This window comes from Colias philodice, chromosome 20 (assembly GCF_061535455.1).
Source record: "Colias philodice isolate Cphi_HAF_F1 chromosome 20, ilColPhil1 Martin Lab GWU primary, whole genome shotgun sequence".
Taxonomy (NCBI): domain Eukaryota; kingdom Metazoa; phylum Arthropoda; class Insecta; order Lepidoptera; family Pieridae; genus Colias; species Colias philodice.
Window position 1 is genome coordinate 6,488,322 of NC_143105.1, and position 25,985 is coordinate 6,514,306.

The window sequence follows — 25,985 nt, forward strand, 5'->3', positions numbered from 1 at the left end:
TCTCACTATTGCACCGTTAAATGGACGAGATTAATAGAAATTTTATTTTTATTTTCACTAGAATAGCGTCCGCAAGAAATCTTCAATTTGTAGAAAAAATGAAAGTTTTTCATTTCAGGCGCAGTTATAACGTTTTTATGCTTTGTTATAAGGTCAGTATGGCATTCAGGCTTTTATTTAGGAAGTAGGCTTCTTATTATATAGGCAAATATTTATTTAGTTACATATTATATTCATTCACCTTGTCCTGCACAGTTTAAATTATGTTTAAATTAAAAAATAAATTAGGCAATACTTCCTGAGGATCAGTACATATGTATATCCAATATATTACGATACCGAACAACTTGGCAGATGTTTATGGTAGGTAGGTATAATCTCTACGTTTTTTTTAAACTATGAATGGTACATATATATTCATTATTACTCTCAAAGCTCAAGTAACACTGGGGCGCACACCACTACAAAACAGTCACGTATTTATTACGTTCAGTTTGAAATTGTTCGCAGCTGCATTTAAATTGCACGTGCTTCCTTGCAAAATACACAAACGGGACACTGGTCTTGACACACGGTCAATGGGGTTGGGTCCAATTGGAATTCGATTTTATTAGATAGTATAATTAGAGTTCATTGTTCTTTGATTAGTTTTGAAATACCCTTTATTTGAATAGGTAGGGATATTTTGTATGAACCAAAAGTGTATGAGATTGTTGTTTTGTTGGTGGTGTGGCTAGACAGTGAATAAGTTGTTTTTTAAGTTGGTTAAATAGTAATAGTAAATAGTACATATAAAAATGCTATTCACCTAAAAAAGGAACACATGACATGGAACAGAGATACAGAACTTCACTTTACAAAAGCCAGCAGCTATTTTAAAATTTATATAATTTAACACCATGCATGTCACATCAAAATTTAAAACTTACCTATGTCATATACTTATATCTAATTGGCTAATCCCGTTGTTTATCGACCTGCGAGCATGCACTCAGAGTTGAATACGATCAAGCGACTGGGGACCGTTACATCAAACAATGGACCATAGCATTATCGGCATGCGTAAATCCTCTATTCATACCGTAATCAACATTCCTATAGCTTTTTTGCAATACACGTATCTAATCTTAACATAAATACTAGCCAAAGGCTATATAATATTATGGCGATTTCATCTAGACTTTAAATTCAAGTAATGACTTACAAATTGGATACTTGCTTTTTAGATACGTTATTAGCTACTTTCCAATTTAACATAGCTTCGACACTTGATAATTATGACTTTGAATTTAAACCCAGAAGCAACTTCTACATTATAATTATGCTTATGAATATTGATTAGAATTTAGATATATTAGTTAAACACATTGATTAGTTTATTTACTTTGGAAATGTAATCAGCAATTGATATATAATGAGATTTTTCATTGGAAATTTCGAGAAACTACAACTACATCCCGAATGGCATGAAGTGCGTTATAAATAACTGAATATCTCGTCAAATTGCTCCCAATCGGAGACGCTCCACAAATTTACAGAATCTGTGCTAATTCGCGCCAATTACCGTCGTTCCTCATGTGTGCGGGCTGTGGGAAATGGGATTGGGTTCGAGTAGGATTTGTGCTGGCCGGCCGCAGCGTGCAGTGGTTGCGTTGCTAGGTAACGGCTAGGGTTGATACGCAATATGTTTTATGGGTATACGTTTGTAGGGCATTACGTGTTCAATGTTTTGTAGGGGATGTATAAGGTGTTTTAAGTGATAACAAATTGAGGTTATGATAAGGAGATTTTAAAATATCATCAATATTTTGTTCCATTTTAGTATCAAGCAGTAGGAACCTGTGGAATTTTAATACATAGGTACATATTTAAAGAGATTTTTAAAAACAAAAATTTAACTTCGAAACGACCATTCTATAAAGCTCAGTTTCTACTTAATGCAACAATAATTGATTAAATAAATATCTCATAATATAATTCCACATGGTGGCAACCCTCACAACGGTTGAGATTTTACCACAGAATAAATAGATAAAACTGAGATGATGATGGCGGATAAAAAGTGTGTTAGATTTACGTGAGTGTTACACTTTTTGGACCATTGTTCGAATATGTGGAATTTGTATTCTTGTACGTGTAACATTTGTGAATGAAGCTTCGTGGTAAACGTAAAGTTTTAAACTCAAACATTTTCTTTACTACTTTTAACTTCTTCAAGTAGTTTTAGAATTACTTTAGAATCGGCATCCTACATTGAAATTAGAATTGTCTAGCTTATAATTCTTTATTGATTATTATTTCTTTATTATTTCACAATTTCGTAAGGCAAGTTGCGTGAACGCAAATAAATCTTCAGTATACTCCAATACTACAATCGACGTGTCTAACACTATGGATCCATAAAATGCTACATCCAAATAAGATGTATGCCATATGCCTCTATATGGATAACATGGCGATACCACGAACATGTGGTCGGTCACGATTCCAAAGAGTATTGGTTACACTACGTAATAATAAATGTACTATGGTGTGTGATGAGAGGTTGTATGCTAATTGCGATCACGTTTAACTTTTACTTTAAACTTTTGCAGCTGTGAACAGTGAAGGTATGGATCGATTTCGTGTATATGTGATGGTATGGTGGGTAGGGATTGGAAATGTACAATGGTCGGGGCTTTTAGAAAAAGGGTGTAAAGTTAAGAATTTGTAGTTAAGTAATATTTGTAAATGTAATGTGACATAGTACACATGTAGTACACAAAATAAAAACACAATTTGTTAGTTAGTTTAGGACTTTAATCCGAATGAAATTACTTTATAGATGTTATTAAATTCGAATGTATAATATTTTATTAAAAATGTTTAATAAATTGTCCTGTAAGCATGACTTCTCAAAATCACAAAAATTACATCTCAATAAAACTTTATCTTCCAATACTTTTGACCGATATCATAATAAATATTTATACCCGCCGTTCTTGACATTGAAAGCGTCTCGTATGTACACATGTAGGTTGGTAATAGGTATACGTGTATCCGTTTTTATCGACAAATAGATTTATTGCGGCGTACAACCGCAGATTAACAGTAAACTGATAAGTTCCGATACCATAATCCCGATGTTTATTTAGAACGTTATTACAAGATCATACAGCTATCGACTGTATCGGCACATCTGACCATTTTCAGCATACAACGGTAAGAGTGTCTATGTGTGTTCGTTTGGTTCGTATTCATCGTATATTCCATGTTTGCACAGTGTACTAGTCATATTTCACTCATAGTGGTATTTTTAAATGTATTGAATAGAATGAAAGGAATATTGTATTGTGTTGAACATGAGTTGAATCAGACTTTATTAAAGTTTGAAAAATAAAGAAACAAAAGATATTACTGCCCTAATATAAAATATTATGCTGTTGCTTAGAATTCGCTCTCTTCTTGAAGATTTAATTATACTTATGCCATTGCATGTTTCTAGTTGTCCCTTTTTGACGTTCATGTCATCTAAAATTATTGCTATTCATAGTTTTTCCACGTTATTTAGTTTCAATTAATTGTAATTCGTGTGTAATATGTAGTAACTAGTAGGTAATATTCCTACGGGTTGCATTACACATATATCGATTTAAATATACAAGCTACTTAAATATCGCTGACTTCATCGTATCAAATGTTTGATAAAATGATTTATGACATCATCAACGTGCATTCAATACCCTTGATTTAATAGTGTTTATCAAAACATTGGATCGTACTTCATTCGCGAATATACCGGCTCTAGAAACAAATAAACATAAGGTCAAATACAATTGCCTATAGACAAATGGTTTTTTTGTATTCCATTATCTAAATCGTAGCGTGAAGGTGCTTTCAAGGTTAACATAGATTTAAATGTGTTTTGAACAATGAGTGGATATATTTGTTCGACGTAAAAAGATCACACTCTATCGAAAACAAACGGATGTTACTTATTTTCATTTTGCTTCTTGAATTAAGTGGCAATAATATCTAAAATATCACAAACTTTCATTACAACTCAAATAATTTAAAGAAGAAGGCGCGAAGGTGTATGAGGCTGAAGAACTTAATTTATGCGCGTTTTTGGTTATAATTATTGAATGTAAAAAATGTGTTAAATTTAATTACTAACTTAACAAGAACCGTTGTTCGATTGTATCAATAAAATAAAATCAAGAAATATAGAAATATAACTGACTGAGAAATGCAAGAATGTATAAAACGTAAGAATGTTGTTGCTCTTATGCTGACGCATTGAAACCAGTTACAATTGAGATTGGCGAGCTATGTGTCCTGTACGACATGTGTGAAGTGCAGAGAATAAAGGTTTATGGTCGTTTCCCACTTGTACACACGTATCTATAGATAGGACCATTGTATCGTAACAAAGTTTCCCCTGCGAGATGTCAAGATGCTCGTTAACATTTAAAGACGTATCTCTATTTAACTACCGTTTAACAGGTACACAGAAAGCGGTCGTAAATCCGTAGCTATCCCCTCATCTTATACTATGTAATTCAACTATCTTCGCCCACTTGGCTGCTCGTAAACAAAATGTCACTGTGTCAACGCGGTTTTTATAGTGACGAATGGCTGACAACGTTTCCAGCCATTCAGGAAACGGGGCTAGCATACCGGCGAAATGGAATACGTTCTAACTCACCTGGCCTGTAGATATTATGTATGAATTGGCTTTACTTTGATATTAGCCCTGCGTTGTCATTGCATAGTATCAGTAAAGTGGTGGAAGAAGAGACAGACATACGGACAGAATAACTTTCGCATTTATAACATTAGTAGGGATATTCCACCATTGACACACAATGCATCACGTTTTGCTGAAAACGCGATCGGAGTTCAGTTATTCTCGGCTCTGATTTGGCTAATTCAAGCACCGCGGCCGATGACTCCGCAGGCATGCGAAAACGACGGACCTTGAAGTACATTATAATAGCAGATCTAATTCCCATGGAATAATTAATTTTTTTGCAGCATATCGTGGCCTTTGTAATGGGACCAGTTGTTTGTGCTCTTCCTTTTAATTTAGGCAATTAACTGACTTTGTTGAATACATTTTGGCATCATCTTATCCTTAATATTAAGTTGAATGAATCTATAAAGAATTGTTGGAAATAAGGAGAAATACTTCTTGTAGCTAACATTTTAACTCTACGAAACTATGTAGTTAGACTAGCGTCGATCAAATATGGTACTGCTATTTTAACCATTTTCCGTATACATTGATTTATAGGCACTAAGAAGCATATGTAATAACACTGAGTTTATGACTAAGCTCTTATTAAGTAACTAGCTGTTGCCCGCGACTTCGTCCACGATTCGGTCGTTTTTCGTCATTCGTCGTTTAAAAAAAATACGTGACACTTTATTTTTGAATGTTCTTAATTGTCTCTTATAAAATTTAACTACATTAAAATTGAATACTCTGATAAGAAAATCTTAAAATCATCGAAAATCATAGACATCGAATATCTGAGGAAAACATGAATGAATGTGATTTAAATTCTACATTTCTTAGTAATTAAAATAATAATCTAAATTAAATGTAGATTAACAGTTTGAGCGCACCATTATAGAATATGTACCTAATTATAGAATATGTACCTAAGTAATAAATTACGTTAGTTTACATTGTAACTTTACTAAAAACACGATGACTTTCTTTCGCGCTCGGTACCACAAACTAAACATGTTTGTGGTACGTGGCCCGCGTCACTTTACCCCCCACGAGTTCCCCTCCGTTGCTATGCGAAAATACATTCGTCGCCCTACTGTAGGAAAAATTGTAATACTGCGGCCTGGGCGTTATAACACGCTCAGGGAATTCCTGAGTGCTGATAGACTTCCGTCTATCGGCATTTATACCAATTTTATATTAATATCACCATCTTGAGGAAAAGCTTCTAATGTCGATTTAAAACGCATATATACGGATTAACCTGATGAATTAACATGTTCTAAAATTGTGAAATGAGTTCAGTTTTAAATTCGAGAAATATTGATTTCTTGTATTCGATTATTCGTCGTAGTCGAATACAAAATATATTTAAAGAAACTTAGGTTGGCCTTCAGGCAAAAGGGATCCTATCAAATGATAAACTTGACCTTGTATCTTAAAAGTAAGAATGAAAGGAGCATCTAATAATTGTTGAGCACCAAAGGATCATTTAAAACGCAATACTATAAGAGCTAATATTGTCTAAGAACTGTTTAGATTGCACATGTTCCTCTAAAACTTAAAAGTAGTGATTTCAAAGGTTCCGGCGTATCTTCAAACGAAAGCCGACTCCTTACTCCACTTTAAAGCATTACAAAAAGAACATACTACGTTAATATCGCCTATACAGAAGATGATCTGTAATCAATTGTGAGGTTATAAGCAAACCCACTTTTATATTATTTTGTCGGACCACACCACCGAATTTGTAGATTGATCTATGTACCTCTAAGTCATTAAGACTATGTCGAAATCTGTTTGCAATAAGACGGGCCTCTCGCTATTCGTCCGTTTAAAGAGACCAATAGTTTCAATTCTTAATCTTTCATTAAACAAACTTATTAATCGTTCTTGTCTCAAATAATGGTAATATTCGCGTCCCTACTCTAGTCATTGCTTATGCTCATGTTCATCTTCGAGAGATCGAACCTATTATTTGTCAAACGGTCTTCATATTGAGTAAAAGTTTCAGAATTCTCGAGATAAAATATGACGATCGTGATCAGCTGTGAGACGTAATTCCCTCTCAGTGAGGGTTTCGGTCTCACGGGATAGTACAATATGCCATTTGCGATCAGCTGTGAGACGTTATATATACCCTCAGTGAAGGTTTCGGTCTCACAGGATAGTACATGCCGTTCGCGGTCAGCTGTGAGCCGCAATTCTCGTTGTGAAGCGGTTTCAGGTTCGGCATAACACATGTTGTTTTCGGTCAATAGTAAGCCTCTTATCTCTAACGATCCTTGAGAACTCTTATTTCTCATTTTCTTAACTTTGCTCGAATTTCGATATATAACACCCCTGACAGACGTACGAGTAAGTACGCGAACTTGTGGCTCGACGACCTTTTTCGCTCGTGTGTCACCCCAAGTACGCGTACTTAAAAACCGTCGAGTAAGTTCGTTGACGATCCAACATGTTTGAAATTTTACTCGAAGCCCGCCATCGCTCGCACGTCTGTCACTGCCGCGAGCCGCGAGCCTAGCCTGTCTAGCTATAATAGGTGTTACTAAGTGCAAAAGTTCAATTTAATTTCGTCTTCTTCTTTTAGTTTTATGAAAATAATTTAATATAATTAATATGAATGAATATAATATACATAATTGAATATTGGCGAAGGTATCTTTGAATCACGCCAAGGAAGTTTCACTCCTGACGCGTGGGCTCGGCGCACACGCTCTTTTTTTGTAAAGTACCCTCAAAATATAATAGTAAAAACGAAAATATATCCTTCAATTTTTGAACATTTATTTTGTTAGAATGCTATTTACTTAAAAATAAGTGCTGGTTATTAAATTAAAAATGTCTATATTTAATTCCTGAATAACATAAAATTCCCTCTGTTGATGACATAGAGACATTCGATATCGGTGACACGCGAGAAGCTACTGACCAAGCTCTACGTGTGTCACCGACGTCGAGCCGAGTAAGTACGCGAACTTTAAAACCGCGATTTTAAAGTTCCTACGTCTGTCACCCCTTTAAAGATTTTTTAGGTGGCACTGATGCGGGTGAATAAAAATTAAAACGGACTGAGTGTTATAATCTCAATCATCATCATCAATACATATAATAAAATTGCGGAAAAGTGATGTCTGTACAATTAAAATATGTAGAAAAAAATTAGCAGGTGTTATTATTATCGAGAAATCGAGAGAAACCATTTTTTTCTCTTAAAAGCTCCCCCCCTCCCACTTCCCGAACTCCGATTGACCGTAATTTATTTTTCCTTACATTTTTATCATATCCTTTTCTAATGGGTTTCATCCTACTGCGATTTTTTTTTGTTTCAAAAATTATCTACCCTGGTGTATAGGTAAATTTTCCACATAAAATGTCCTTTAAATTATGTCGTATTATATTTTTAACCCCCGACGCAAAAAGACTGGTGTTATGTGTTTGACCGCTATGTATTTCTGTGTGTGTGTGTGTGTCTGTCTATGGCACCGTAGCTGGCTAACAGGTAAACCGAATTAGATGCGGTTTTTTTTGTTAGGCAGAATATTTTCCGACGCTGGTTCTTAGATAAAGTGTATCAAAATTGGTTCATCCACTTATTATACCTACATAGGGGTAAAAGTGGGAATGAAAAAAATGAAAGTTATAATTTATTTTTAAAGATCGTCGGGAAGTTTATGAAATTATTTATTCCTTTTTCTATACACTTTTCTTCGTCTAAACGGTTTAGTTACGTGCTCTCTCTCTCTTCAGCCTTTAGTTACGTGCGTGAGACAGGAAAGATCTAATTTGGATTTGTTTCTGGATTTGATAAAAACTGAGTATCGATTAAGCTGATCAGTGGCTACTGGCTACACCATAGATTATTAAAAACATCCGTTTAAGAAAGGAAGGAAATAGAATTTGCTCCTCTCCCCCCCCCCCCCCTGGTTCCTAAAAAATAATATGACATAATTTAAAAGAAATTTTACGTAGAATTAGTTAGGCATTTCTTTTTTGATTTTCGATATTATATACTAATCATAATTTTTAATTACAATTTGTAGTAACTATTTGGTATAGGTTAGGCATTTCATTTCTTGATTTTCTTTAATAATTTGGTACGTAAGTTTTTTAGCTCAGTTTAGTAAGAAATTTTAATAACAATTCTTTTAATTATTTATGGTAGTACAACAGTACAGTATGGTTGTACGTATTTACTCAATAATTGTATGTTAAGTAGTAATTCAGCATGGGCGTAGCCACGGTGGGGCTGGGTGGGGCGCTTACCCTGGCTTTGATCTGGTAGGTACTAATTGTGAAGGGGAGTGGGCGTGGGCGTGGGATTGGGACTGAACGTGGCATATGGCGTGGGAGTGCGAGTGGGCGCGGGAGTGGGAGCATGAAAATAAAAATGATTTTTTATTGTTGCCCCACCCTGAGCCCATGGTCATAGGTCCCATAGTCACTATTCCACGCGAACGAAGTCGCGGGGACAGCTAGTAGACAAATATAATCAGAAAGCTTTGAACTCCTAAGCTCAACCATAAAAGATAGACATTTATGATGTCGGGAGATATTTTTTATATAATATGGAGAACATTTCTTTCATACTTGATTTCTGTGTAGCTTTAACCATTAAGATACACGCATTAAGAACGCACACGCGACGAAAGCTTAAAAATGGAGTTGCTGCTCTGCTCACGAATATGAAAAATAATTGTACCAAGTTTCGTTTAAATCCGTCGAGTAGTTTTTGTTTCTATAACGGTTATACAGACAGACAGACGGACAAACATTTTTGACGTCGATGTCGATCTCTAATCACCTCGTGATAGTTATTTAGGAAATATATTTCATGTGCAGAATTGACCTCTACAGATTTAATATAAGTAGGTATACATATATTTAGATTCCAATTTCCATGTAACGTTAAATTCGACTATATAATAACTAACAGACAACGCAGGTTACTCTCGTTTCCGTAAGTTGAGGCGGCTACATATTCGGTCCTAATAACATGACTTTTTGTGAACGAAACGACAGCGCGGTTTAATTCGATGGCAACACCATCAGAAAAAAGGAAATATTTTTAACTTTGAAAAAATATTATGATTTACACTATTAATACTATTTTAACATTAACACAAAATATAAGACTGTGAGTGTGTAAAAATAAATCCAGCTAGTTTCACATCACACTTATGTTTATAATTAGGTATACGACATGAAAATATATTAATTACCAAGCAATAATCATACAGATAAATACTGAGCAAAAGTATTAACAGTCAAAGTATATTTTTACTAACAACATGTAAATGATGAAGGAATAATAATTATCAACGAACTAACCTTTTTGTATTAGAGTCCCGCCTCGTGATCGAATTATTAAAACACGAAGATTTTTAAAAATGTAACCAATGAACACAATCAATATTAGATTAACAGCTGTAATGGTGTCTAGTTTGACTTAAAATAATATACATCTACCCTCACTTTTAAAAATGTAGTATATTCACACGAATTATATAAGCGCACCTTATAGGGAAGGGAAGATTTATTATGGGTTAAAGAGTTAAATAAATAAATAACATAATTATATTTAAATTATTAATTTTTAACATTGTGTTCAGTAGTGTTAACATGTAAATTGATTTGATTTTTACGAAATCTCATAGATGGCGCTGAATCAAATTTGTCTTTATAGTACTAAGATTCATTAAACAGTTTCTCTGCCCAAATAACGTATATGACGTAGTTTTTATAGTGTAAAGCTAGATAATAGCATGGCTTACTCAAAAACAACATTTAAACATGAGTCTTTAGATTGTACGCTGTCGTAGTTCACGGAATACGTAAGAAAAGTAAAGGTTCACAGCTCCTCCCCCGGAGGTGATAGCATGATAATATGTTTAAAAAAACCTCACACGACCTGTTAGTAATATTCATGCAAAATTTGAAGTCAATCTATGCAGTACTTTTCGAGATTAGCTCGGACAAACATACAGACAAACAGACAAACAGACAAACAGACAAACAGACAAACAGACAAAAATTCTAAAAACTATATTTTTGGCTTCTATATCGATTATAGATCATGGATTATGTATTCTTTTAAAAAAATATTCAATGTACAGTTTTGACTTTCCTACGATTTTATTATATGTATAGATGCTACTTTAGTGTGAGGGCGCAGACATTGTAGTTTATGTTTAAATTAACCTCTGCTTTCGCAATAGTCGTGTGTCTCATCATATTGTTAATATTATGACTAGAGCTTACTCCTAAGACCTTGGAGACAATTGGCGTAGATAATCTTAATTAAACCTTGTATATAAGCTTATATCCATACTAATATTATAAATGCGAAAGTAACTCTGTCTGTCTGTCTGTTACTCAATCACGCTTAAACTACTGAACCAATTTTCATGAAATTTGGTATGGAGATATTTTGATACCCGAGAAAGGACATAGGCTACTTTTTATCCCGGGAAAATGATGCAATCCCGGAAATCCCACGGGAACGGGAACTATGCGGGTTTTTCTTTGACTGCGCGGGCGAAGCCGCGGGCGTAAACCTAGTTGCTTATATATAAGCTTAGTGTTGCGAGTAGCTACTCGCAACACTATTGATGATATAAAACAATTGAATGTAAGCTTATACCACATAGGTTGTGCTTTAGAAAACGGAAACGCAAATTTCTAAAGGGAAATAACGATCGATTATATATTGTGGAAATAGTGAATCAACGACAATCTAATATGGTGTTATAACGCTATCAGATCTCCATTTCTTATATAATTTAAATAAACTTACGATTACACGGTTGACGGTAGTTATTACACATAACATTACCCGTTCATAACCTCATATGACAAGCGGTGATATAATCATCAATACCCTGTATTGATGATTATATCACCGCTTCCCACTATTGGTATACTAAGCGCGAAGGGACTTGTAGTTTTGCATATACTGATCACGTAAAAAATACTTAAAAAAGAAAATTACATCAAAAATTTTTCGCTAAATTTTTCCTGAAAATCTATGTTTTCTTCTCTAGCTTCGCGCAGCCGGCATATACCGCTCCTCTAATGTGAGCATTTTGTCTATGAAAACATAATCTTAAACGATAGCTCACGTGCTGGTGGCAAAGTTGGGTGGGTTGCTTGTTATGGGTGTACACATAGAGTTTTAAGAATTCATCTTTTTGAAAAAAAAATGCGTCAGGAATTTTTTAATTATTTTTTACGTACTCAGCGTATTCAAAACTATAACCTCCTTTGAGCTTAGTATACCAACAGTGGGACACCCTGTATAGTACCGCCTCATAATTATAAGGTAATTACGTTAACGCACGTTTTTCCTTAATTGTATCATGGCGAATGTATGTACGCTGTCAATTATCTTCTATTCTTGCAAAATTCACGATTAACACGCTTACAGGAATTTCGGTATTAACCTGGTTTATGTAATTCGAGTGTGAGATGAGCAATGGGCTATAATACGTGCATTGCGCTAATACGTTTGACTAATGATAGTTCACGATGGTTAATACGTGAATATGTTACGAAAACTATGATCATAGGGGTTCTGACAAAACTTGCTTCATATCTAGGAATTGAGTAAAATCGATGACGATTAAAATATTTTAAATATCAATCCAATTGGTAGTCGGTAGATCGGTTATATTATAGAAATTGCAAATGCTGCTAGTGTTAATTTAATAGATGACTAATTAAAGGGTGTAATGGAATAGCTGATGGATGCAATTAACATAAAAGTTAATCCATTCGCGCTATTCCTGGTACAGATAAAATAATGTATGACAATGATTCCTGGTACACTATCTCACAACTGAATCATTTAATGATGAATTGTAAGCATAACATGAATAGCAATTACACTATTAATGAAACTCAAAAGGTCCTTATCATTAAAGATTTATGAACACTTGAGATAGAGAAGAGAATTAATGTATATTATTTGAATAACATTCAGTTGATTCAAAACGTAAATCATCTTGAGATCAATGAAATCGTGACTACTGAACATGTCTAAATCGCTTGTTAATAACCTTGAAGCATTTCGCATCATACACAAGGAAGAGCAAAACAGAGTTCGACCGCATTCGGCGAACCAAGAATTTACAAATTGTACAACAAAAAATACAATAGAGGCAAACAATATTGATCTTTAAAATGAGACAGATACGGTATATTATAGTGTAGTCGATGATGAACGAACTAATAAGAAAAGGAGTATTCAAACGTAAGGAAGGCGGAAACCTGCACGTACATCATGAATAGCTTTGGATCATGAAGAAGACTTTAATCATGCATCGTATTGTTAGCAAATGATAAATGAGATCATTGCTGTTTTTGTTTTATTTTGTACAGCTATCGCTCAAACAAAAGTGTTGTGGTTCAAAATCAGATCGTATTTCAATAATAAACACGTGATGATAAAAAATATCTAACTCTAAAATAGATTCGGTCATTAATCGTTGTCAGTTTGTTTATGTATTTGAAGTGTATTGTTATGTATATGGGTATGAATGACAGTAATTTTTAGCAACTAATTCTCATAAATCATTCGAGTGCTATTCGACATTGAGTATTTGTGCTAGAACTAACTTTATTATTACACTAGTGCTTATATTAAGACAAGCATTTTTAAAGATCACGAGTATTATATACGATGTGCACACCTTGACTTTACACCTTTTGAGGTGTTCTAATCAATGTTGCTTCGTGTGTGGTCTTTCAAAATTAAATGTTGTGGAGATAACTGTGATGTTACTAATGAAGTAACTGTTCTTGGTTATACTGAACTATGTATTATCAAGCAAACTTTTCACTTCAGTGTACGTCATGTCTATGTTCTAGATTATTGTTAAAGATTCATGATTCCTTTAGTTCTAGTCTATAATTTTAATTTATTATCAGAAGTATTTCGTTATTCTTAAGATACAAAGATACATGGAGTGTAAGAGCCAGATTTAGTTACATTTAAGTGCCACTTTATTATGTATACCCATGAATATGTTTCAAACACTACATGGCTTCGTGTGTATCGCAACGCACATTGAGACACGGTGCAATACCTCAAATGAAATTATACACTCTCGGCCCTATAATTTTTCCTCTCAAAATATAACGGACAAAGACAAAGGCGTTACGAAATGTTGTTGTTATCAAAGGCTATTGTTTTTCAATCGTGTTCAGCTGGCACGGCGAATTATGAACTGGTGTAATGACAAGAGATAACAATGAGTCTGTGTGCGGCACGCGTGCCTGCATTATAGGATTTTGTTGTGAGTGACATGCCGTGTTTGAAACTAATGGCGCCGTTTCATTAGTCGTTAACTCGTTCGGTATACAGCATACGGGGAGTCCCCGCAGGCGAGATAACAACCAATGAAAACAAGTTCCCCGCATGCTTAATACCGACCGTGATATCGACCAATGAAATTCATCGGTCAATATACAGCTTGCGGGTCTTAAGTCAAATACTTTTTCATTATTCAATTTCATTCGTGAGTGCTTGTTGGATTATAAAGACGCTGCACAAAATGGCTGATCACTTTATGGATTCGCAAATGTCCACATAACATTAATTGTTGATCCATGACAAGAACGTCAGTTTCAGTGCCACTCTTGTTAATAACTGGCGACGTAAAATGGAGGTTCTCCCTACACCCCGCATGCGGGCCCTATCGACTAATGAAAACGGTTCCCCGAATGCTGGCCCTGTGGCACGCGTTCCAGAAATCTCTCGCACCCCGCATGCGGGCCCTATCGACTAATGAAACGGCGCCATAATTGCGGTTGTAATCGAATTATGTTGTTGTGATTTGTAAAGTGTATGGGAGGTACACAGATACGTTTTGGTGCATACTAAGCGAGGAGAACTTTGCTTCAATTAGTAGAGAACTCAAATACCCTTGATAGCAGAACATTTCTGGCTTTTTAGTGAATGCCGCAACTTACTTGTTACTTCCTCGATGTGTTGAATTAAGTATACCTTTGTTATATCCGTTTAATTCCGCTTTTTTATAAGTTAATAAATAATTAGTTCTAATTTAATTTGTAAAAATAAAGTTTGAACGAAATGCTAGGCAGTAAATCATCTAGTGACTAAATAGAAGTAGTACAAACATGGACAAAGTACTGGGAAAATACACCTTGAGCTTATAGATAACCTTAAAGGCGGGGGCTTCTGAAAAAGGGATGGCTCATTAAGACACGACTCGAAGTAATGAAGACGTGACTCGAGTGACAACGCAACACGATCCGTACAAATGTTCCCATGGGAAGTAAGCGTTGTATTGTTTATTTACAGCGCTTGACGCGGTGGTTATGGAGCATATGTAGGACTTAGTGTAGGAGGGTTTAGATTTGTTATTGTCTTGTCATCGGTGTTAACGAAAGTTCTTTCCAAAATGAATTTAGTGGTACCTGACGAAACAAGTGTGCCCGAAATAAGGAAGCTTTCGATAAAACTATGATTTTTTCTTCATATTGAAATTGTGAGCATTGAATATTTTCTTGCTTTGTTTTTTAAAAGGTAAAATGACATTGCATGAATTTATCTCCTGATAAATTTTATTTGGACATTCATAATGATGGATCTTCAATATTCTACGTTTTACCAAACACATCGATCTGAACTAGAGCTTCGAGATATGTCATTATATAATGTTATAGATAGGAAGACGAGTGATGAAATTGTAGACGTAGATTGTAACTGATGAGGTCAATAAACTTATTCCATACAACCATACTACCGTATGTTATCTCAGCAAGGTCACCGATAGTTTGTTGTTATGAAATAACACAATAATGAAATAGAAATTGTTGTTAGCCGCACAATAGGCCGATGAGATGGTTTCGATTTATCGATTTAATCACGATCTCAATCGAATACCAATAAAAATGTACTTACAACAATGGGCCGGTCAACGTTTGAAAAGGTCGAAAGGGTCTCGCAATATCAAGGAATGTGATAACAATCGTACTTTATCATTGGAAATGCGTTACAATAGCTTTTTTGTTGATACATAATGCTGTTTGATTGGAAATACAAACTAATCGGTGTATACCGTTTGGTATTACGAAATTCATATTGTGTAATATTTTTGGATTATTTTGGGTAGAAAGAAAAAATATAAAAGTAATGAAATTGTATTTAATCTAAGTAATGATATTTTATTTCATGCATATTCAAATAATATAATATTATTGTTATTGAGTGATAGCAATTAAATATAATCGTATATTTCTGTTCTTTTTAATTTCCATAACACTAAATATGAAATGAAATGTACATTAATATTTAAATGTTACTTCACACATTTCTCCAATTTATTATTTTTTTGAATGCATCGTTACCTCATGAATAGGTGTAATTTTTATATAGAAATCGATGTGGAACTGTCATTATGATTATTTTTTATCGTTCCAACTCTCTCTATTCAAAATTAACGATCGCTCGGAGTGCATTAGATGCACTCGAACCGAAAATCGTTTCGATTAATAAATCGATATTCTCTCAGTCGTAATCGCAGTTGGTACGATGGAACGATCTCGATAAATAGTAATTTGATTGGCAATAGTTACGATAAACTGTAGCGGAGGGCAATTTGTGTAAATGCGATGTTACGTGGCCGGTAGATTGGTATCTGCATAACCGCCCGTTGATCTGAGGAGCTGCGATCTTGACGAGTGTCGCTTTGGAGCCTGATGACGTGGCGATAAGGCGCGAGGTGCGTAACAGATCAGCGAGAGGATTTATTGTGAAATAACACGGAAATGACTTATGATGTGGCGGGATGCAGTGGCAATATGTACATCAACTTGTCGACTTTGTAAAGTGTGTGACTAGCTTAAAATTGTCGTAGTAAAGAAAAAGCTTGTAAGAAGAGAAGCAAAAGAATGTTCACAAAGATTTATATGAGAAGGTACACTTTTATTACTAAGCCATTTGTCAAAAAGAGAAAATTGTGTTTTAATTTCTCCAAGCTCATAAATAATAAGAGTTACGATCATATAAAAGATAGAACAACAGCTCGAATCATTATTAGCCATACATAACACAGCTCCAAGGTGATCGAGTGTATGCAGAAAATCTTTAATCTCCAGAACGAACGCAGTTTAAGCATGATTTACTGCCGACCGCACTATTCTACGTCAGTTTAACTTGTTTTATGTTGACAGAACGCCGATACAATCGAAATGTTATGGTGTCTATTATGAAGCGAGTATATATCGAGGCATTCTATCATACTCTCGACGGCTACGCCTACTTTCTTATCTAAACGGTTATTTATGCTCTGTTTATTGCCGATATAATTCGATAAGGATAGAATTTAAACTGCTTTACGTGAATTAGGTCGGGGTAGCTGCCTAGGCTGTAGATGGAATAAACGGCTTCATACTATTAGTTATGCCTTGTGCTGTTATTAAGGTTCGCTGAATCTGATATTTGTTAATTACAGATTTGGATATTGGCTGAAATATTGGACTAACATGAATTTATAAATTGATCTATGTGCTTTGTTTTTTGCTTTGTTATTACTAGCAACTTCAAAATATATTGTGTAGGACCAGATACAAATCTCTTGATGCTTTTTGTTGCATTACAACTTACATTAAAAGCTTTCTTTAATTACATGGCTATTCCATGCTTAAATCGTATCAAGTGCATTCAAATAATTGAATTTTTGTAACAATTACGTACACGTGATCAGTGTTCGTGGCCGGCTGCGCGCACGCAACTATCTTGGCACGTTCCGCCCTTTGTGATTCGGCTGTTATTTAATTTTTTGTCAGCATAAACGAAAAAGCACTCGGTTCCGGCATTGTTACGTTTGATTGAATCGGCTTTTGTAATTTTTCTTGTACAGCAGTTTCTATGGACCATTCGAGTTTGGGTTTTTCGCAGTTTGGAAGTCAAAAATTGATGCAAGATTTATTTTCGAGAAATTTAAAATTCGTCATAATTATAGTGTAGTAATATGGGTCTTTTCCAGCTATTTTGCATACATCTAATTTTATTAATCTACTTTTATTTACTTTGTTAGAAGGGCTCCATTATTATTACGGCATAGCTGAGCCCAGCCCTTTTGTTATAAATATCTATTCGCATTACATTTCTATTTCAATTTTGTGTTCTTAGATTAAGTCAGGTTGAATTGTTGTTTGCTTTGTAGCAATAAACGTATTCTTTCCTATAGTTCTTACAAGTTAACATACTGTAAGGTTGGGTCGCCTAAGATCGGACGCATATGCCGAAAATTTTATACGTACTGTATTTTTTATTTTATTTCTCATGATTCGATGTCGTTTTTCTGTTGCGGTCAACTGTAAATTGATGACAAAGAAATATTGTTTAACCCCTAATTTTTTGGTTTGCGTAGATGCTATCTATCTAAGCAAATTTAGAGCCTAAAAAGCAGACTTTTTTCGACTTACCATAGTGAAGAAAATAACAGTTCGGCCGAAGATCGGACTATGTAGTATCTTCACTTCTATGCGTTTAATAATAATGTTAACATTAGGAAAACATCCGGACTTACGTCCATACATTGAGCATCAATGATTGAGTCAGGAAATTCCTCAAAAAATTTGACAAAGAAGTTTTTTTTTTATTGCGTTTTTTTAGTCCGGTCTTCCCTCCTCATCCTAATTAAGTTTCTCAAACTTTTATCCTCCGTGTTCTAGGACTAAATAATGAAAATGTACCTAAGGTCTGATAGTCATAGCGTCATTGGATAGTTAAATATATTAAAAGTTAATAATTATTGCGCATTATTGCATAAGGCGCAGTCAAGAGCTAAACTTCGGTCCGATCTTCGGCATTGGGAGGGAAGATCGGATCTTGGGTTGTGAACGTCCTAGGCGTAATCAAAGTATACAGATGGAAAGAGGATTCGCTAATTCTGCCCCAAAATAATTAATTACATTATTTCAATGAAAGTACTCTCCACAATGAGCCATCAAAATTTTGTAGGTAAGATCGGATCGACGATTTTCGCCACAAAATACACCTTTTCTGCTGAATCACCTGTGTACACGTCCCGTCTGGTCGCTGGCCGGCCGCAGAGTGAAGAGAGGGGCAGAACAAAATGGCGGATCTAGTAGTGTTGGTAGCAGTAGAGAATATTGCCTAGTTTGCGAGTTATTCCATGCATCCGATCTTATGTCACATCCGATCTTAGGCGACCCAACCTTACTTGCCTTATGCACTATTAACCCTCACACCGCTTGCGCAGGTATTGCAACGCGACGTGGAATGCCACGGTCGGATCGTCGGCTCGGTGGTGCGGCTGTGCGGCGGCGGTGACGCGGCGCGCGCGCTCGAGCGACGCTGGCATCTGCTGTACCTGCGAGCTATCGAGTGGCAGTGCCACCTGGAGGCGTGTCTCGCTAAGAGCGACAGTCAGGTGAGGATTGCGATTGTATTGTAGTATATATAAAAGTCGGGTGAAGTGGGGAAAAAATGGGAATAGTATCTATTGTCGATAAAGTAGAAATTATTTTTTAAGATGTAGATGCATAATTAAAGTATTAAAACATCATAATAAATGCATTAAACACTTTATACAATATCCATAGTTAGTCGCTACAAAATTCTATTTAACATAGACTTAATGAAAGTAAGCGCTTAGTTTCTAACTTTTAGTAAAAAATAGAAAATTGTTTCGTAATGAATTCACTCATTGTGACTAGGACAAATAAAAACACTAGACCGCAAAATTTCTAACGATCGTGCGACATCCACGCACGAGTCACTTGAAATATTTATTGCCAAATTAAAAGCATTGTTCATTTCAAGTTTCGCACGATTCGGCGCGTCAACAATAATAGTGCAATCAACCCCCCGCTAGTGTTTGCAAACACGACCCTAAATAGCGCTAACAATGATCTCTCCGACCCACGCCAGTTAAATGTACACAACCACACGTCACGTGTCATAAATATTGTATGGAGTGTGTTGTGTTTCGCGGTCGCTAGGCTACTCGACCTATTTCTATACGCCTAGTTAACTTTTGGACCGACCGCTCGCATTAAAGGGTTAACTTATTTATACTCGTATATCTTTTGGGGCTACTTAATTTGACTGTAATGGGCGGTAACTGTAGGTTTGTAACTATTTTAGGATTATGGATAGTTATTAAACTTAATTTAGTAGTGTGCGTAAGAGCCGTAAAATTATTCTATTCAGATTTTATGTCCATGGGATGCGTTTATTTATTCATATGCGACATTGTTGTTAAGTAAATCTTCTTATATATAAAATTCTCGTGTAACAATGTTAGTCTGCATACTCCTCCGAAACGGGTGGACCGATTCTCATGAAATTTTCTGTGCATATCGGGTAAGTCTGAGAATCGGCCAACATCTATTTTTCATATGTACCACGGGCGAAGCCGGGGCGGCCCGCTAGTATTTTAATAAAATAATTAATACGATGTCGAATAAAATGAATACTATTATTGTTTGATATAATGTACATAACTTTAAGTAACTTGTATAATCCATATTGTATGAAATTATAATTTTGACAAATCACGATTTCTTGTAATAAAATTAGTATCTTTATTCATGAAAATAACGTATTTATATTAATCATAATTATTACCCCATCTAACTTGATATATCCAACATAGTCATATAACCTACCCAACCTATAATATATCAAAATCGTATAGTAGGTACTTCTTCTTCTTCTTCTTTTTTTCAAATGGCAACTCCCGATCCCAGTGAGGACGGATTCTGCCAATTTAAGTTAATGCTTATCGTATAGTTAACAAAACAAACCCCTATTCCTTCCAGAACATAGTAACAGTAGAGCCCGCCAGCGACAGCGACGACGAGCCGGCACTGAAGCAGCCGCGGCTCAGCCGGCGCGGCTCGCCGAAGCGCCAGCGCACGCCGCCGTGTGCCCGCGTCAGGGACTACTCGGAGGACAGCAGACAGTCTGCGTCTGAGGTGCGTTGTAGCTTCCTTGCAGATTCTGTGTATTTATTGTCGAAGTTTGTTTGTCTTGGTATGTATCTATATATATAAAACTCAAAGGTGACTGATATAGTGATCTATCAACGCACAGCCCAAACCACTGGACGTATCGGGCTGAAATTTGGCATACAGGTAGATGTTAGGACGTAGGCATCCGCTAAAAAAGGATTTCCCGAAATTCTTGCGGGAACGGGGAAAAACGGGGATGCACGTACAAAGTCGTGGGCGGAAGCTAGTGTATAATAAAGCATAAATAAACTGTAGAAACGGAAAGTGACAGTGACGACGATGAAGGCAATGAAGCAGTCGCGGCTGCATCTTGCTTTTTATAGATAAAAAGTTTGATCATTGATCGTTGTGAAATGTTATAGGACAGTTTTTAAAACACACAGCATATACAGTAAAGGATATCGTTTGCAATCTAATTGCAAATGGTATAGATTTATGACAAAGTATGTATAGTTTATAGCTAGCACAATGCAAGAGTACAGATTTCTATTCAGAAATTTACAGACTTGCATTCTTCGCTCACAAAGTACGCGTACATGTGCCTAAAATATTCCATCTCATTCCATAACCCTGTAAAAGTACCAAATTGTATACATTACTACCTTTGGCTTTCAATTACAAATAAGTTTTTTTTTTTTACTAGACATTTACAATTCCAAAAAAGCTTTGTACTAATGTGGTCATACATAAATTTCCAGGAGGAGCAAGAGTATGCAGTGATAAACACTTGGCGCAACTTCGGTTCGGACTGCGAGTGGGAGTCGAGCCGCAACAAGATGGCGGACGAGCGCCGCGTGCCCGCGAACCAATCGCCAGGGCTCGTTACACGCATGCGCACTGATCAAACCGTGCCCGCTACTGATGAGATTGATGGTAAGGTCTTACATATAAAACGAAATAAATTAAACAATCGACATATAAATTGTGTATAATTGTAAAAGGGAACTTCCCTACGTAACGGTTTATTTAACTTAACAGAGAAGTTCCATATCTTTGTAACCACACCGCCCGCGCCATGCTGAAAAATAAATAAATTGTTTAAATTATTAATAATATAACTTGAAAATACAATCTGGCAAAATATAACCTATTAAATTTATGATAAGATATATGTAATATAATGTAACTTTCTACCGGTGAAATAATTTTCAAAATCGGAAATTTTTTATGTTCATTTATGTTCATGCATTTCAAACATAAATAAAAACATAATATGTACGCTATATAATTCATTATTCAAATATTCGTCCAATATGGTAAGACATAACCTTTAGAATAAACAATATGCTATCAATGTTAAAATAAGAAAAATAAAGTCTATAACAGGTTTACATTACCATATTTATGCGAAGCATCTCGAATATTTTCATTGCATTACTCGCTCATTTACAAACCAAACAAAGCGGTGTTATTATTAGTTAATGCATTGAGTACGAGTTGTTTACGAACTGACTAAGAGTGACTGACTATTTACAATTCGCTTTCATAAAGCATTCCTCTCTTGCAGGCAACGAGACGCGCATGGACGATATACCGAGAGAGATCAAAACTCCCCCCACCGTGATCAAAAGGAAGAAACCAATCGATACGTCACGATTCAATCAATCCGATCGGAAATCCAAGAACTGCGCAACGTTTTACTTCAGACACCACGACACGGACTCCGATAGGCAAATGATTGAAACGGACGAGAAATCGCAAGACGAATCTTCGGAAGAGGAATGGACATATGTGAATGGCCCTAAAGTAGCGAACGAAGATTCTACAGACATAATGACGTCATCGGTGGAAATTCAATGCGAACTGCCAGTGGATGAGAAGAAAACAGCATCGCCGAAGCCTAAATTGGAATCCAGCACGCCGGACTTATTACGGGTCGATCAGAACTCAAGGTGCAAGGATATTGAACGGCTAGTGATTCAAGCTGAGGAATTGGTACAGAAGCAAGCGCAGCAAATGGCAAAGAAAAAGGGATCGAGGAGTTTCAAACCGTTAATGTTAGAAGAGGAAGGGAAGTCGGTCAGTAGAGCCAAGATGTCAAGGATAAAGGAGTGGCTGAATCAGAGCTCGGATGGGAAAAATGATGGCAATCAGGTTAGTGTTACGAATCTCGATGTATCTTTATATGAATGGCCATAGGTATCTGGAATTGATTTTTATTTAACGTTTAAACATAATATAACATGTGATGTGTTCGACACTAGGTTAATGATAAAAGTGCAATCGCTAACTTATAGGTGTTGCAAATCTTCATTCAATACAATATTGAAGATATATTAAAGTTTTATGTAGGACTTGTATGTATGGAGCGAAAATTTTATCATTTTTTTTATAAATTATTTCGCAGTCAAAGAAAAATCCGCATAGTTCCCGTTCCCGTGGGATTTCCGGGATAAAACCTATCCTATTTCCCGGGATAAAAAGTAGCCTATGTCCTTTCTCGGATATCAAAATATCTCTATACCAAATTTCATGCAAATTGGTTCAGTAGTTTAGGCGTGATTGAGTAACAGACAGACAGACAGAGTTACTTTCGCATTTATAATATTAGTATGGATTTGAAATCAACATCGTATCAAGAAAAATGTTCTAATTATTTAATTATATATTTCCAGGGCACAGAAAACTACGACGCATCTGGCGAATACACAACGGAAAGTGAAGTGGACACATCGCTAACATCTGAAGAGAGGAATATACATTCCTCCATGGACATGAGCACGTCTACTTGCACCGTCACACCGACGCATCAAGCGAAGGTAATTTGTGTTTGCTTTGTGTAATAAAAACGCTAAAATAAAGGTTTAATGTGTACAAATGGACATTCCATATATGCTAGGATATATCATCATATAATAGACAGGACTAAATTTTTCTTAACCTTTCATTGAGTAATGATTATTATCAATTTTCATAAAAGATAATAATATATGCACATACCTAATTCAGCTTTTTTGCGATGACTTTGTTGTTTTTTAAAAGCTCATGTTAATAAATCTACTGTTTTCATTATAGACAAAAGAGATGCAAGTAAAAATGGCGAAAAAAAGCCATGTTGAATGAAAATGAAAAGCTGTTATTTATAATATTCGTCCACCTTTCATTTATTTTAAAAATAGCCATCATCATGCCCACGTGGCAATTTCACTAACTATGTTCGTAATAACTAATAATCTTTATGTCTAACATACAATAAAATCACATCACTATGTGCTAATAAAACCACACTAACCCAGGTGCAACTGCGCAAGAAGCGGGTCGGCAACAGCGCTCGCCCGTGGTCTGTCTCCTGTCTGTCTCAACTGAGCGGTGCGGCAACGTCGCTAGCCACGCCCACTAACGAGATCTCGCATAATATGTCCATATCGGAATCAGCTCTGAATATGTTGGCTTCACCACAAAGAGTGACTCCAGGGAATTCCAGTTCAAAGTTACGCGGCAGTTCTACTACTGTACAGGTGGGTTTTGTTGCTAATATGTTTGTTCGCTTCTATACGTGTTTTGCAATGTTGAGGGTCGTTAAAATTTACTTTGATTTGGTGTTTTGTGATATTGATATGATAAGTAAGGTTGGAAGATATTTTTGTGTGATATATTACATTTGGAATTTATTGTCGTAAAACAACAGGGAATGCATGTGAGTCAAAAAGAATAATGTTTTAGTTGCAGTATTCGTAATAGTTTCTGGTGTAGAAAAGTAAATGTAAATCGTATTATTTTGTATAGTGTAGTTTTCCTTCATTGCCATAGTAGTAAAGAAATAGGTGGCTAAACTACTAAAAGAGCTTAAAATGCATGGAAATATGCGTGTGCAAAAAGTTTCATTACCTCGGTAGAGTTTTCAAAAATATGTTTTTAATGTGCGTATATTTAATTCAGGGTCACATATCAAGCACGAACACTATGACAGAAGCGTGCACATCTTGCGTGGAGGGTGATAAACAGTGTTGGTTGCGACGTAAGAGATTGCGATTAAGAAGATCCGGGGCAACCCGCAGTGAGAGGCTTGTGAAGTCGCTGTCGTTCTGTGGACGGATCAGCCCTGATGTGGACGGGGTGGAGAGAAGTGCGGCTAGCGATCCAGCTACTAGTAGGAAGAGTCGGTAAGTTTAAGATTACAATACTATATTGTAAACTACTATATATTGTAAAATGACTAAATTACTATATTGTAAAATGGTTGCGGCTGCAACACACCTGCAACAGTCGCGGTGAGCTACTCGATCTGGAAGCAGAATATTATATTTTTTGTAAAAACTGCTTAATTATTGAAATGTCAAAACAAACAAGATAAATATTTCTTCTAAGGGCGGATTTTTCAATGCTTGGATAAAACTAATTCGTCGAATAATGTTTAAAACTACCATTTTAAAAACAGTTTACGTGACATTTTAATATTGTCGTGTAATACTTTATTGGACGGATAGTTTTATCCAAGCATTGAAAAATCGGCCCTAAAACATTTTAAATATAATTTTAGATAATACATAATAGAATATTACAGAATATTGATAAAAAAAAATAAAAAAAAAATTTAGAGACTTTCCTATTTTAAAATTGATGCTCTATTTTGAATGTAGATTATAGCAAAATATTTATACATAATTCTATGAAGATAAATGTTTATAAATATCTAATGTACCTTTCATTTACAGGTTTGACACAACGTCAACCTCAGGCAACGACAGCGACGAGGAACTGATTAAACAGCAAGTTGCGACCATAGCGAACCTGCGCAAGAGCATAGAGAAGACGCACATCTCGTCCAAAGAACAAGACAGTGCCATCCCTGAACAGAACGAGACGGAACAAGTGGCTCCCAGCTTCAAACTCGGTCCAGAAGGCGGTTTAGTTCGACCGAGGCTCACGAAAAGTATGGAACGGGAACGGTCGTTTTTGGCCCTCAGTTTGGGAGACCCGAGCCAAATGTGGGATCTCTGTGTAGATAAAGATTCGGATATAGATAAGAGCGTGACGGCCGGCACGGAGGAACATAGCTCGTTTTCTGAACAGGCGTGGGACTTCTATCAGGTAAGAGTTGTGTTGCAAAGTTACGATTTAGTCAGTTGATATTAATTCTTAATTCCTAGGACATTAGAGCTAATCGTATATATTGTTTGAAATAGGTACTAGGTTTATGTAGGTAATTATTTTTTCTTGAAAGTTGAAGTTTTATTATCGGGTAGATTATGGAGATATTTATTGAGAATTTCATTCAATTCATAATTTTTGAATTAAATGCCATTCACAGTTA

At 35.6% G+C, this 25,985-nt stretch overlaps 1 protein-coding gene across 1 annotated transcript in view; it reads left to right on the top strand.

The window, feature by feature from the left end:
- Positions 1 to 25,985, top strand: part of klar (klarsicht) — a 203,596-nt gene that overhangs the window by 139,793 nt on the left and 37,818 nt on the right. Inside the window, exons 9-16 of the mRNA XM_089708036.1 lie at positions 18,976 to 19,146; positions 20,540 to 20,695; positions 21,430 to 21,604; positions 22,239 to 22,825; positions 23,347 to 23,490; positions 23,968 to 24,189; positions 24,611 to 24,834; positions 25,387 to 25,762. Of these exons, the coding sequence (XP_089564162.1) occupies positions 18,976 to 19,146; positions 20,540 to 20,695; positions 21,430 to 21,604; positions 22,239 to 22,825; positions 23,347 to 23,490; positions 23,968 to 24,189; positions 24,611 to 24,834; positions 25,387 to 25,762 (2,055 nt within the window). The remainder of the gene's footprint in view (positions 1 to 18,975; positions 19,147 to 20,539; positions 20,696 to 21,429; positions 21,605 to 22,238; positions 22,826 to 23,346; positions 23,491 to 23,967; positions 24,190 to 24,610; positions 24,835 to 25,386; positions 25,763 to 25,985) is intronic.